The sequence below is a fragment of the Lotus japonicus genome, chromosome 5 (genome assembly GCF_012489685.1).
Source record: "Lotus japonicus ecotype B-129 chromosome 5, LjGifu_v1.2".
Lineage (NCBI taxonomy): Eukaryota > Viridiplantae > Streptophyta > Magnoliopsida > Fabales > Fabaceae > Lotus > Lotus japonicus.
In genome coordinates, this window is record NC_080045.1 from 59,411,206 (window position 1) to 59,426,887 (window position 15,682).

Consider the following 15,682-nt stretch of genomic DNA (forward strand, 5'->3'; position numbering starts at 1 on the left):
TGGAGGTGAAGTTAGCTGGCAGTCATATAGGTGAAGTAGGAGATGGGTCAAATTTCTATTAGAAGGACATCCCTTGAGACAATTACCTCTTTTTGATTAGTTGATTGTTTAGCACAGGTATAGGAAGTCTATTTAGTAGAGAAGAAGTTGCATGTGGAACATCATAAGACCCAAAACATTTTTGGAATCCTTCACATTCAATGGATTTATTAAATGGAATGAAATGAAATTTCTTATTCAACAAACTAAGTCTATCATGAGAGGGATGTCCTAATCTAAGATGCTAGAGGTTCTTTGGATCTGGAGTGAGGTGCCAGCCTGCATATCATTAGTAGTGAGGTTGACAGATGAGTGTGGATTGGTGCAACTGAACCAGGTTGTATTTAGCTAGACTAGACCAATCATCTTCAAGACATTGAAATCCTTTATTAAACAAGAATGATGGAAAAAAAATCAGGCTGCAACTAAAGTTTGAGGTAAACTTGGTAATAGAAATGAGATTGAAGTGAAAACTTTGGTAAATGCAAAACATGAGCCAAAACAAGATCAGGAGAGATCTGAATTGTTCCAGAATGAGTGGCTTATAGGCAACTACCATATGCCACCTCACTGGGTTCCACTATGCTTCCATGGATGAACCTGGCTATGTTCTTTGTTAAAAGACTCATCTTCATAGACCTTGACCAACTATGATAATTGAAATATCAGAAAAGGGGAAATGAGAAAGCTTGAGGAATTGTGAGTGTCTGGTGAAGAAGGCTTAGGCGTTGCAAGGGTGAGACCTCTGATACTATTACAGAATTCACAAAGGAACATAATTGGCAAAGGAAAAGTTGTGACTGTTCAATGATGAATTGAAAAAGTTAGATTATATTTTTAAAATGTTCCTTCACCCTAGAACTCAATGGATTTGAAGCATGAACAATGCACAGACTACCCACATTGTGTTGAAATTCAACTCTTTTTATTGAAATAGTAATTTCGACGATTATCTGAAAAGCTTAAGTTATGTGGGTGAACACACATGAGTTATTCTTATATTATATTTCTAACACTATATATATATATACATACGTAAAATAAATATATGTGTGTTATTTTGATATTAAAGAACTTATTGGTTGATTTGCTGCATCTGTAAAGCAAATGTTTTTCACAGTGAAGATCCTATAAACAGAACCTCTGTTTGATTAAAGAACAGCTTCAAGAGAATTAATTTTTCTATATTAAGAAATGGTGAGTACATATGATATTACCTGGCTTTACAATTACAAACTTAAGAGAAACAGAAGGTTTATTACTTAACAGCATAATAAATAAAACATAGATATAATGTAGAAGAGTAACATTGTCATAAACTGTCGCTACAGATTGTCAGAACATGGTTCACCCCCAGACTTTGGAGCATAATTAAATGATCCGGACATGAGGAAAGAGAAAGAACCTTCGGAATCTTCAAATGGAGGCTGTGAGAATTCATTAAACCCACCAAAGTTACAGCCTTCAAAGTTCAGGGATGAGAAATAACTGATAGGATCATCAATATCTCCTTTGACATCCATAATGTTTTGAACTCCATTTTGATCACTTGAAGGATTTGATCCAAAACAGAAGTTCATGCTTCCTACCCTACTGCTGTTTTCTTTGGTTTCACAGTGATCACGCTGCTCGCCGATTCCTTTGGCGTCATCCATAGGAATTGCTGGTGTATGGCCTTGGAAAAGGGCAATGTGTCCAAAAAGCTTGTCTTTCCTCGAAAATGTTGTTCCACATGAACACAGCCACTTATCTCTGCCACAGTGTTTCTCATGAGTTTTGAGATCTGCGATGACCGAAAACTTCTTCGTGTGGCATCTGCTGCAAATGTAACTCTTATCACAGTGTGTTCTTTTGTAGTGGTTTTTCACACATAAAATAGTCTTCAGAGGCTGAAATTTCTTATGTTCCTTGTTACGCTTGCAGCCGGTGTAGGGACAGGAATACCTCTTGATAAGCTTTGGTTCAGACCCGGTTTCTTTATGTGGTTTTGCAAGAGCTGCTGGTGTTTTATACTCATCACCGTGGCCTCGCATGTGCATTCGGAGATTCGCGTCCCTCTTGAACCCCTTCCCGCATATTGTACAGAAATGCGTATGAGGTGCAAGGATTTCTTCTTTCTCTAATTGCAAAATCTCGTAGGAACCAGGAGGAAGGTTCTCTCCATCATCCACATCTTCCTCATCTTTATGTTCATGTTCTTCCACATTGTGGTTTTGCTCCATTTCACAGTTATGAGGTAGATCATTCTGAATGGACTGATCAAACAATTTACTTCCACTATTATTTTGTGGCTGCATCTGATTACCAATATTTGAGCCTGGTCCGAAGGGAAGGTTCATCCCACGAAGCTGGCTGAGCTGACTGACCAATGGATTTGTATTTGTAAGGGTGTGCCGAACAGATGGGAGAAGACTACCTGCTGTAGAGATCAACTGAACAATAATTGATGTAAGATCAGCTGTGACGAGTTGCTGTTCCTGAGTCACGAGCTCATGCGGCTGAGCAAAAGGTTGGCATTTTTTGTTGACAATCAAATGCACTAGATCCTGGAGCTGGTGAATCTTTTCTTCCAGGAATGAAAGGTTATTCAACATCACACTTGGATCCCAATCTTGGAGTTTACTCGCTTGTGACGAGTCCCTTGGCGGATAACTTTCTTGATCAGGGACCTTGTTAGATTCACCTGGAAGTGCAGAGTGAGTTGGAGGGAACTGGTTAAATTCTTTGAAAGGTGCTTCAGTCCTGACCCCATAGAAAGGAGGAGGATCTGAGGAAGAAGAGGACCCTGCCCAGTTGTTAGCACATAAGCTTCCTTTTGGATCCATTTCTTAGGAATCAAGATCCCTGTCAATCAAAGGCACATGTGTAAGGAACACATGATGTACATCAAATATTTTACGAAAAACTAACCGAAGAAAAGAATATAGCATATTAGATCGATAGTTCTTGAAAGACCCAACAAGATGATCTGAATGAAAATGATGAAGTGGGAAAATTTATAGATGATCACTAGAAGAAATATCAGCTACCATAAGTTGAAAATTGGTATCAAATTCATGAAATCTAAGTTTCTCTAGCAAATCAATCCACTTCTGATGGCTATTTGGCCAGTTAGGTAGTAAAATCTAAGGATTCAATTCAGTCAATACCTACAAAGTACTTTCAACTCCCAAGCCCCTATTATTCTTCACTTCAGATATCTTCAGATCCAAATTCAAAATTTTCCCCTTCCCCAATAAAGATGAATTCTTTTTGTTCAATCAGAACCAACCAAAACTCTCACCTCATCATCACCATTTAATTCTATATGAATCTGCATATTCTAGTACCCTATTTATTTTCATTCCAATCATTAACTACTCTTAGCTCCAACATATCAAATTCAGAAGTGCCTGCACTGCAACTGAACACCAATTCAGATTTTTGACCAAAGAAAAGGAGGAAATGAAGAAGAGCCAGCTCAAAGAAAACTCATCAAAAGATTCAACACACCATTTATGGTATCAGTATAAAAAATTAAATCAAAAAAGGGACAAGGTGCAGGGAAAAGAGGCAAGCATTCAGAACAAACCCTAAAAAGTACCAACAGAAATCTATATTAAAAAAAAAACTAGATTATGGGATGGAAGAACTTACAGTCACAGATGCAAAGCTGAATGAATGCTCTAACAATCTGAAAACTCCATTTCTGAGAGGACAAAAAAAGAAAAAAACATGGAATGAGAAAGAAAACATAGGAACTGAACTGAATGCTTATATAAGCAATCAAAAGTTACCTGAGATAGATGCTTAACTCAGTTTTACTGAACACAGGTAGAACCATGGATGGTCAACCCCACTATATTTCCTTTGGTCAATGTTGTTCACTCCGGTGGGGCCCACACCGGTGGGGTATTTCTTATCACCTTGTTTCTGCATTCATCAATCACAACCGTTGGTGGTGTTGTGATGAGATTTTGAGGACAAAAGAGTTGAGCTTTGTTTGATTAGAGTTGAAAGGTAAAATCACAAACCTCTCACCAATAAAATTTCAATATGCTAAAGGTATTATAGGGGTTATATTCATGCATTTTTTATTTGATATATTAAATTTTTATTGATGAGACTTTAAATGGAGACACGAGAGCTTAATGCATGTTTGGTTTAGCGTTTGAGCCAACGCTAACGTGGATCATAGAAATAGATTGAATTTGACATATTAGCTTAAACGTATATTCACGTTAAAATTAACGGAAATCCAAAAATACGTTATACGTTGAAGTCGGAATGGCGGAAAGGTCGCACACAAGACAGCTTGGATGATGATGAAGAAGATTCTCCATAGAAACGCAGCATGCATACATGGAAATTTGAATTGAACATGGCTTTTAAAATAGTAACAGTGCAATTAATTGTTGAGTAGGTGGAGAAACTTGTGAGAGAAAATGAAGTTCCAGGAAGCTACGTTTCCTACAAATGTGGCTTTGTTGCTCCTTTCCATGTATACAAAGTTCTTAGTTCAGGCCTTCATGACCTCATCGTGCATTGAACCTAGGAACTTGCAAATCCAAACCATGGTTACTCTTACACGTGCGTTTTTATTGTTTAATTAAAATTTTGTAAAGTAGTAAAATGCAATTCCAATAACAAATCATACTACAGCCTTGATCAGTTAACACCTAGACTTTGGGTATGTGGGGATGGAGTGATTTATTGTTCATACAAATTATTTTAATATCTGTATAAAGTTTTAGTGATGCATTATTTTGTTAATGTCATGATTTTTTTTTTGTATTTAGCAAATCCATTATTATCATGAGAAATGGTAGGAATAAAACTATAAAAGATGGTATAGGACCCCTTGCTACCTGAGTCCTTCAATAACAAGAAGTTTATTTGTATTTGTTTACTCGGTACTAATTATGTTTGATCACCCTATCATGTCTATATTACTTACCAATTAAATGTATTAAACATTTTTTTATATCAAAATGATAAACTACAGTCTTATCGCCCTTCAGAGTTGATCCTTCGACCCCTTTCCCAATTTAAATATCTATATCCACTAGTTCTTATCACTTGAATTGTCTTTCGTGACAAAAAAAATTACTGATATTAGTAATGACTAAAGTATTTTCTTACTAAAGTATGAGTAATTAATTGGAAAACTAAGCCATTGGAAATTAATTTTCACACTTGCAATTAATGTTTGGAACTTATTCATTGAATCCATTGTTTCACCTAAGGGGAAGATGACAATTTCTGAAAAAGATCTATTTTTGTCTTCTAGCATGTTCAAGTATGTTGATCGATCTCTATTATATAACCAATAAAATTTCTATAAAGCATTATATAAACAATAATAAACCGTGGCATACGCGTGAAAACCAACCCAATCATGTCTTATTTTATGATAAAGAGAGTGAGGGATGATAGAGGTAGGTATTGAAAGATGAAGAAGTGGTGAAAACTATACAGGACATAGTGGGAACTGATTTTTTTATAAGATATATTTTCAAGTAATTGTATCAAATGAAAGATTTGTGTTATATTTCTTTCTAAATAATAAGTTTTAATCAATGTTTCAAAAAAAAAATTAATCAAACCTTGTCTGTTTACCACATGAAGACATGAAGATTTTAGAGAATTCAAAGAAGTACAATTTCCAGAGAATCAAAGAAGTACAATTTCAAAAGAATCAAAGAAGAATTGTATCACTAACAAAGTATAGTATAGCCGGTAGGTAATTAAATTTCTTAAATATTTAGTTTAAAGTTTAATGGCTTAATACATTAGAAGACCCCTGAAATTGTAAAGGGAATCAGTTTCAGGGCCTGAAAAATTTTCGCATAAAATTGGATCCCTAAGAAATTTTTTTTAATTCAATTAAGGACAAAGTGTGCCAGACGGTGATGTGGCTTCAATTTTAGCCTACTTGGCTTTTCCACATGGCATTTTAATTTATTTTTTAATTAAAATTTTCCAAAACTTAATTTTTTAATTCCAAGTCATAAATTTAAAATAAAAACTTAATACAAACCTTAAACTAATCAATAATACTCTCTAATCTTAACCTAATAATCCCAGAATCAAGATCTCCATCCCTAAACTAATCCAATAATATAATTCTGACTGATATTCTCATCTTCTTTCATCCATCGTTTTTTTTTTTCTCATCTCCTCCTCCTCCTTCTTTTTCTCATCTTTTCCTCCTCAACCTTCTTCTTCTTAACCCAAACCCATAAATCTTAACCCAATAATCCCATAATCAGGATCTCCAACCCAAAACCCAAACTAAGAAATCTCAATACAGAAACCTCAAACTCAAGTTAGAATCAAGCTTCTCTCAGGCTCCTTTCTTTGTTCTGATCTCAGATTCAAAGAGAGGAGAGGAAGATCTTCAAGAAAGTACCTTCCTTTATGAAAAAGGAGGTCGCCGGAGATGACGACCGGAGACGGCGGTCAGTGGCGGAGTAGCGACGGCGACAGCAAGGGCCACTGGATCTCCTTCTCCTTGCGACGGCGATCATCAAGGTGGTGATTGAGTGTTCCTGGATGTTGGTGATGTTGGGGATGAAGATTTTGAAGAGAAAATTTTAGGTTCTAAACCTAGGTTTTGGAAATAAAAAATGGTGGTTCTGGTGGAAATTTTTTAATTTTAGGGTTCTGGTTCGTCGTGATCTTTGCTGTGTTGGTAAATTTGTATCTGTTTCAATGTGTGAAGAAGGTTATGGTGATGAAGATGATGGGGTTTGGTAGGATTGGAAGCAAATAAGAGTTGATTACTCAGATTTGAGTGGTGAAGGTCTGCTCTTCAACGGTGGTGAGGGCAATTTTGTGCAGTTTTCTTCCCCTGCTTTTCCCCTGTTTTCTTTTTCATGTAATGAAACAAAGCACAAGGTCAATTCAATTTGGGGAAAGATTTGGGTTTGGTAATAATTAGATTATGTTTAGATTATATGTTAGACTAGTATTTTTTACCCGTGCGATGCACGGGGATATTCACTTTTATTTATTTTGTGTGTTTTTATGATTTTTGTATTATTTTCTAAAAGATATTTTTGTATTAATATATTATTTTTATATTAGAACTTTTAAAGAGTTTTTTTGTGATAAATATGTTTTTTTGTTTGGGATATCTTGTCTCCCTTGAGACAACACACCATACACTTTTAACTTGTCTTGTTTTACAACCCTTTTTGTTTGCGTGTTTTCATGAAAATATAGTGGATTGTATTGCCTATATGCAGGATTTTATCTGTGATTTTTTTTTACCTTTATTGATGTTGGTAGTGCGGATATCCTCAAGTCTCTTTTCTACTCCATTCGGGAAGATCAAAATAACATGTTCCGTCACCAACGTAGCTTCGTTAGATTCTTTGTTGTGACGTGTTGCTGCATTGCGTCCATCTTTGGTGACAACAAATACCTCATATGCGCTTAACCTCCAGGGAGCTTCCTCCGGCTTGGGCTCGACCTTCTCCAAATGTTGTGAATGTCAATTTTGATGCTTCTGTTTCGACATCTAGTTCAGTTGGTTTTTGCTTTTTGTTTTGAATTAATTTTTTTTCTTGAAAATTGTGATACTATTTTCATGGAGGTTGAAACTTTCAGTTGTTATTTTCATTCCACAACAACAACTTTTCCACCTGAGACAACAACTTCTCCTCCAAAAGTTGGTTGAATATGTGCTTACTAGTAAATATTGTAATATTATCTCTGAGTGTTCTGTCTACAACTTCAAAATAATGCTTGTAAGTAATGAGTTATTCGTCCTTTGATCTTATCGTTGCCGTTAATGCTGTCCATTTATGTAGTAAGCAAATGGAAATGGAGTTACATATGTGAAAAGGTTTTTCCCCTGGGCTTAATTCTTAAATTTGGTGTCATGATTAAACACTTTGGTGTGGGATTTAAATACAATCGTGAAGGTTATAAACTTCTCAACTTCTACATAACTATTTAATCAATGACATTAGTTGATAATATGTAACCACCTTTTTTCTGAGGGGAGTGTAGAGCAAAGAAAACTTATTTAAGTTTATAATAATAATGTGTTATCAATATGTTTCAGCAACATTTCTATCTATTTTATAACTTTTTTAGTTTTAGAATTTAAAATCTATTTTTAAAATTAAAATTAATGTACTGTTAAATTTTATTTTTTAATTCTCATATAAAATGAGGTAAATATTTTTTTATTTTATAAATTATATATAATAGTAAGCACACATAAATGGAATTGTAGAAGTGGAAAAGTTTTTCCCTTAATTCAATTGTTAAATTTTTTGTCATAATTAAGCACTTCAAAATTGGATTTAAATTCAATATCTAAGATTTTTATTTTTTTTAGCTTCCATATAACTCCTAAAGGATATCAATGTATGAAATATAACCACTATTTGTATGCTTATATTTATAATTTTAAATATTATAATCAATTGATATGTAACCAACATGATGTTCTAAGACCTTCATGGTAAGAATAATAATATTAAGTTTTAAGACTTATTTAATAACAATTTGATATAATTTAGTTTTTGTTCTTTTTAAATTCATATGTAGCAATTACTTTTATTTTTGTATTTTTAATTTTTAATATTTAAATTAATAGATATATAATCAATATATATTTTTAAAAATATTTTAATAAATAAATATGTAATCCAAATGAAGTGTTAAGACTTATTCTAATTAAGTTTTGTTATTTCTTTCATTTTTATTTGTAATTTGTAACTACTATTTTCACTATCGTTTTAAGTTTTAAATATTTTACTTAATAAATATATAAAAATATGTATTTTAAAGACACATTTTAATAAAATAAAAATCTATTTTGTTAATTTTTTTTAGGCAAATGATAATAAAATACAAATGTGTCTTCTCTAGAGTTTGAACCTTGGTCATTCACCTTCAGTTTTTCTTTAATGTTTTTTCACTAAATACGTTATCATTTTCAATTAATTTATTTTCATGTTTTTCTGTGTTTCTTTTATGTGTTTTTATGTTTTTAATGTGTTTTCACTAAATACATTATAATGTTTAATTTAAAATTTTGATATGAACTAAACTTACTTGTATGGCTGGCAGAATATCACGACGAAATGAATTATGCATGCGAGCTTTATCTTTAAGTCATCTTCCTCAAAGAATGTAAAATATACTATTGAGATTTGGGCACATGCAACAACGTTAAGGGCTGAGAAATAATGTCAAATTTTGATGAAGATATTGGATTGAGAAATAGTTTATGTGAGATAAATTTTTTCAGAGAACACAGAGTGAAATGATTTATATAGTAAGCAAATGAAAATGAAGTTGTAGAAGTGAAATGATTTTTACCCCTTGAACTTAATCTTTAAATTTGGTGTCGTTGGACTCTCGAGAAAAAAGATTGGAAAAACAAAGAAATGTTATCCATGAATCATTACTAAAGGTAATTTAAAAAAAAAATCACCAAAGGTAGATAAAAGAACATTAACCACTAACTTATTGCCTCAAATCAAATAAAAGTATTAAACAATATAAGTTTCTTTTCTTATGAAGAAAACAATGTATATCAGCTAAAAACATATATAATTTAGTTCCTAAATGTCTCAACCACATATCATACTAAATTTCAAACGCCTTTAAGACAAAATACCTAATTATTCTGTGCAAAGAGGTTTAGAGACAAAACTAAACTTTAAATTACAAAGAATCTAGACAAACTCATCCACGCTCCATTACTTAAGGACATAGATAACCCATTAGTTTCCATCAACTTCTCTATAATATTCTTCAACACACTGTGTTTCAATTTTAGTCTTAAATTTCTATTATGTTAATAAATATATATTAATATGCACAACTTTTACTGTTATAATTTATTAATAATATAAATAAAAAGAAGCAATATACCGATGAACTTGAACATTCTTCTATCAAATTTAAGTTAAATTTCTAGATTTAACATTGGTTTGAAGTAATTCAAATTGATGCACTTGTTGCTTTAACATTTCCCTACCTTCCTACCCCCTCCCAATTTTGTTTCATTGTCCACCATTCTTATATATCTAGCATAAGAATAAATGGATGGGACAAAATAATATTAATTTTTTAAAGATTAAAAAAATTATAAGAAGAGTAAAGGAATAGATACCACATCATGTAAAGATAACAATCATGATTTGGGAGCATGGTTATCCTCATCACTCGTATCATTACTGTTGCCTCGACTATCCTTCATATGGTGCATTTTCCTAGTCAATACAGTTTGTCTTCCAAGTTGTCTAACTATGGAAGCAAGAGTTTCTTCATCTTGGTTATTTAAACCAATCTGCAAACGCAAATTCTTATTTTGCGTTTCAAACCCTAGCAAAAAATGGTGCAAGTTGAGTCATTGCCTAACAAAAATAGCAACTTGTAAACTCAAGCATGAGTGTTTAAGGAAAACTACATTTTAAACGAAAGAAATACAAATTTATTAGTTAACTTTCAAATCATGATTTCTTTACACATTTGTCTTACTTTACTTATTCTCTCATAACATATTCATTTATCCTCTTCTCCACTCACACAGTTTGAACCTGAAATTAAGAAAAATCAAATTATGATATTCAAAATTAGAAGTTAAAGCATTGATAGATCCGCCCACTTTTTTAAAAAATAGGCAAATGATAAAGAAATGATAAAATAGAAGGAAAAAATAAAAGATACAGTGGAAGAGCATTCACCATTTGAGAGTTTGATCAAGCTTAAAGGGTCAATGACTGAATCTACTTTAAACCAAATAAGAAGAAAAAATAAAGGTAATAAAACCTCCAAAAATAGTATGGAGCAAAGGGGTATTTATACTTGCAGTTTAAGATTTAAAGAAGATTGAAGGTTTAAAAAACGGAAGAAGATTGAAGGTCTAAAAAACGAAGAAGATAGAAGGTCCCTTCAAGGGTTCGTAGGACCCCTATGAATGACATCATTTATTTTTACAATTATGCTTAGTGAATGTATTTGGGAATGCAAAAAGACAATGAAATTATTACTATAAAACCGACGGCTGAGATTGAATCTTGGAAAATAATCTACAAAATTGAAGCAGATTAATGGTCTCTTCAAAGATTCTTAGGATCCCCTATGAATGACGTCATTTATTTTTACAATGAAGCTTAGTGAATGCATTTGAGAATGCAAAAAGACAATGAAATTACTATGAAACGGACGGCTCAGATTGAATGTGGAAAAATAATTTGTAATTTTACTAAAATAACCATAGTCAAATTTTCAATATAATGTAGTAAATTTTTAAATTACTCTTTTATCCTCAAGGTTGCAAAAAATTCTCCTTTATATAGATTATAGATTATAGATTATAGATTATAGATAGATATAGATATAGATTATAGATTATAGATTATAGATGGATTATAGATTATAGATGATATTTGTATCATTTCTATCAATTTATTTTTTATTTTAAATCAATAAAATATGAATTAAAATTAAATAAAATTTGATATTTATTTTAATTTATAATTTAATATTAGATAATTAAAATTAAAATTCAAAGTATTTTTTAAAATAAAATGTTTGTATTTATTTCATTTTGAATATTTAACTTGGTATGATATATATCTCATATCTATATCTTGGATATGTCTTCCTTAAAAAATAAATAATTCTATTTTTTTTTTAATTATTAATTTAAATTATTTTAATCAAGTTTCATATATTACTCTTATAATTTTAATTTTTTTTGAACATTTTCACATATCTCATTTATTCCATCCTACAACTACAGTAAAAAAAAAATATGTTTGAGCGTCATATATTAATTTTTAATAATGAAATCAATTATTTTAATTATTAATATAGAATGGAACTTGAAAAATTTGCATTTTATAACTGCTATAAATTTGTTGAATCCACTTCAATTTTATAACTTATGCTCCTTTACTATCCACTTGCAAGCTTCACCCAAATTTCTTGTAAATGATATTGTTTCATATTCAATGACTCATAGATTTATTAATTTGTGATTGGATTCAAAAACATTATTCATATTATATTTCTTGGTCCGCTATTATTTTTTGTGATATTAAAATAGAACAATTTAGTTATTCATTTTATCCATTTGAAACTTAAAATTGGAACAAAATAGAGTTCACTCTATTTAGCTCACGAGTTGTCAATCAACCTAGTATAGTGGTGCAATGCACATGGTTGTTGGACTCTCGATAAAAAAGATTGGGAAAGCAAAGAAACATTGTCCACTAACAATCACCAAAGGTAATTTGAAAAAAAAAGCACCAAAGATAGATATAAATACATTAACCACTAACTTTTTGCTTAAAAAAAAATAAAAGTATTAAACAATATAAGTTTCTTTATTCGAAGAAAAAATGTATTGAAATGGATACCAACCCCCAAAACAAATATAATTTAGTCCCTGAATGTATCAACCTCATATCATAATAAATTTCAAAATCCTTTAAGACAAATTATTCAATTCTTCTATGCAAAGAGGTTCAGAGACAAAACTAACTTTAAGTTACAAAGAACACTCAAAAAAAAAAACCAACCTACACTTCATTAGCTAATGACATGGATAGCCCATTAGTTTCCATCAACTTCTCAATAATATTCTTCAACCTATTGCGTTTCAATTTTAGTCTTAAATTTCTATTATGTTAATAAATACATATTAATATGTACAACTTTTATAATTATAGTATTTACTAATAATTTAAATAAAAAAAAAACAATATACCAAGGATTACACTCATAACAACTTTTTCTAGATTTAACATTGGTTTAAAGTAATTCAAATCGATGCTCTTGTTGCTTTGAATTTCTAGCATACTTTTATATCTTACATAACAGGCTTTGCAATATGGAGACTTTGTGAGTCACCAGAGTTCTCAATCTTCTTCAAAGAATTTATAAAACTTTGATGAGCAATGTTAGGTTCTTCAACCGCTGTCTCTTTCATTTTTCTCGAATCCATACTTCTAAAGATGTATGTGTCTCAGTTAGAGTTGGATATCCTCCTTCTTTTCCAGCACCAAAAGAATAAATCACTTGAAATATTTAACTCAAAGTCTTGTCAATATTAGAAGGATGTATGGATGAAAGACAATGTTATTATTTTTTTAAGGATAAAAAAAGTGTAAGAAGAGTAAATGAACATATACCACATCAGGTAAAGATAAAAATCATGATTTGGGAGCTTGGTCATCCTCATCACTCGTATCATTACGGTTGCAGCAACTACCCTTCATAGCGTGCATTTTCTTAGTCAATTCAATTTGTCTTCCAAGTTGTTCAGCTATGGAAGCAAGACTTCCTTCAATTTAGTTATTTAAACCAAATTGCAAACACAAATTTTTCTTTTTGTGTGTCAAAGCCATGCCAAAAAATGGTGCAAGTTGAGTCCTCACCCAAAAAATAGCAATTTGTAAATCCAAGCATGAATGTTTAAATAAAACTACATTTTAAAGGGAAGGAATACAAATTTATTAGTTAACTTACAAATCATGATTTCTTTACACATTTGTCTTACTTTCCTTGTTCCCTCAGGACAATCTCATTTATCCTCTTCTCCACTCACACAGTTTGAACCTGAAATTAACAGAAATCAAATTATGATATTCAAAATTAGAAGCTCAAGCGTTGATAGACCCACTTACTTTTTAAAAAATTGGCAAAAGACAAAGGAATTATAAAATAGAAGAAAAAAAGAAAAAGATACAGTGAAAGAGCATTCACCATTTGAGATTTTGATCAAGCTTGGAGTGTCAATGACCGAATCTACTTAAACCAAATATGAAGAAAAAGTAAAGGTAAGAAAACCGGCAAAAAAAAGTATGGAGGAAAGGAGTATTTATACTTGTAGTTTAAGCTTTGAAGAAGATTTAAGGTGTAAAAAAACGGAAGAAGATTGAAGGTCTAAAAAACTGAAGAATATTTAAGGTCTAAAAAACTGATGAATATTGAAGGTCTCTTAAAAGGTTCTTAGGATCCCCTATAAATGAGAGCATTGATTTTTACAATTAAGTTTAGTGAATGCAGGAATGCAAAAAGACAATGAGATTGTTATAAAATAGACGGCTGTGATTGAATTTGAGAGAATAATTTGCATTTTTACCAAAATGACCATAGTCAAATTTTAAATATAGTGTAATAAATTGTTGAACTACTATTCTACCCTCAAGGTTGCAAAAACTTCTCCTTTATTATATTTATAGATTAGGTTAGATTATTAGATTAGTTTATTAGTTAGATTATTAGACTGTTTATTTTAGGATTATTAGATTAGGTTTTTATTAAGATTTTTATTTTTTTTTCTGATTATTTTGATGACTTGGTATTAAAAATTATTTTTTTAATAATTTTTAATTAAAAAAAATTATAAAAGCCAGGTGTCACTGATGACTAGGACAAAATTGAGATTTGGCCTTAATTGAATTAAAAAAAAATTCTTAGGGACCCAATTTGATGTGAAAATTTTTCAGGCCCTGGAACTGATTTCCTTTACAATTACAGGGGCCGTCTGATGTATTAAGCCAAGTTTAATCCATGAGCAGTGTATATAAAAAAAGAATTTGTTGGGAAAAGTGAGAATTGTATCTCTTATTTTATTAGTTGTTTTTAGTATGAGTCTACTCTAACAGATAAAATTAGACTAAAGAGATGAACATCAAGTCAAAGAAATTCAACTTTTGTTCCCTTCTTTTTTTGTCTGTTTTTACTTTAGTATAACCATAACCATAGCCATATTCTACTGGGACAAGGTGGAGGCCCAGAGCCAGAACATGGATATTAATGCTAAGAGCATGACTTAAGCAATGACGAAATGGCAAGTTGGTGAAAGAATCACTTTAACAAATGCATGAAAATGACCATTTATCAAAAAGGAAAATATAAAGAAAAGAGGAATTTTAACACGTGAATAAGCACTAGAGCACACATTTTGGACTGTTCGTTTTAACTTATTTTGGGAGGAAACAAAATAAGTAATGTTTTTGGTTGGAAATTTTTTAATTTGAGTCATTTGGATCAGCAATAAAAATAGATGGAAGAAGAAAAATGTACATATAGTGCATTGTCTGAAATCTTGTTCATCATGTTATGAAAATGAGCTAGCTATGAAGAAAAGGCCACATATTCCAAAAGTACCCTTCATCTCCATTTGTCATGTCGTTGCAAGCAAATTTTGTATATCTTTCCCCACACAACAATCTAAGAAAAATTACAATAAATGTTAATGTGTCAAAGGTGACTATTTTATTTAGTAGAAAATTATGGGAGGTGTAGGGAGATAACTATCATTATTGTGTTTCTTATCATAACTTTTAGTATGTTCCTTTCCGACGGCAAAGATCACTAGAGATGGGGGTTGTGAGAGACTAGAATACCCTAGTCTTAAATCCATTTTTAGCATTTAAAAATATTTAAAAGAAAAGAATTCACCAAAACCATAATACATAGAAATATGACATTGAAAATATGATAATTTTATAATTAAGGAAATGATGAAACAGTAATTAAATATCTCACCTTGTCTCTTTTTCTTTTTCAGAACAAACAACTCTAAAATCCACTTAGTTTCTTTTCTTCATATTTTTTCCACTCATTGTCATTCCACATCCAAATTAAACCTTATTAACCCATTTGAGAATTTAGCACT

At 31.2% G+C, this 15,682-nt stretch overlaps 1 protein-coding gene across 1 annotated transcript; it reads right to left on the bottom strand.

Moving 5' to 3' along the window:
- Positions 1-1,202: 1,202 nt before the first annotated feature.
- LOC130718243 (protein SENSITIVE TO PROTON RHIZOTOXICITY 1) lies at positions 1,203-3,828 on the bottom strand. The gene is made up of 2 exons (XM_057568775.1): positions 3,676-3,828; positions 1,203-2,883 (listed from the first exon to the last, which is right to left on the bottom strand). The coding sequence occupies exon 2, from the start codon at positions 2,862-2,864 to the stop codon at positions 1,365-1,367; it is 1,500 nt and encodes a 499-aa protein (XP_057424758.1). The 5' UTR covers positions 2,865-2,883; positions 3,676-3,828; the 3' UTR covers positions 1,203-1,364.
- Positions 3,829-15,682: the final 11,854 nt, after the last annotated feature.

Coding starts and splice junctions, on each gene's coding strand:
- LOC130718243 (XM_057568775.1), bottom strand. CDS start 2,864: ATGGATCCAAAAGGAAGCTTATGTGCTAACAACTGGGCAGGGTCCTCT.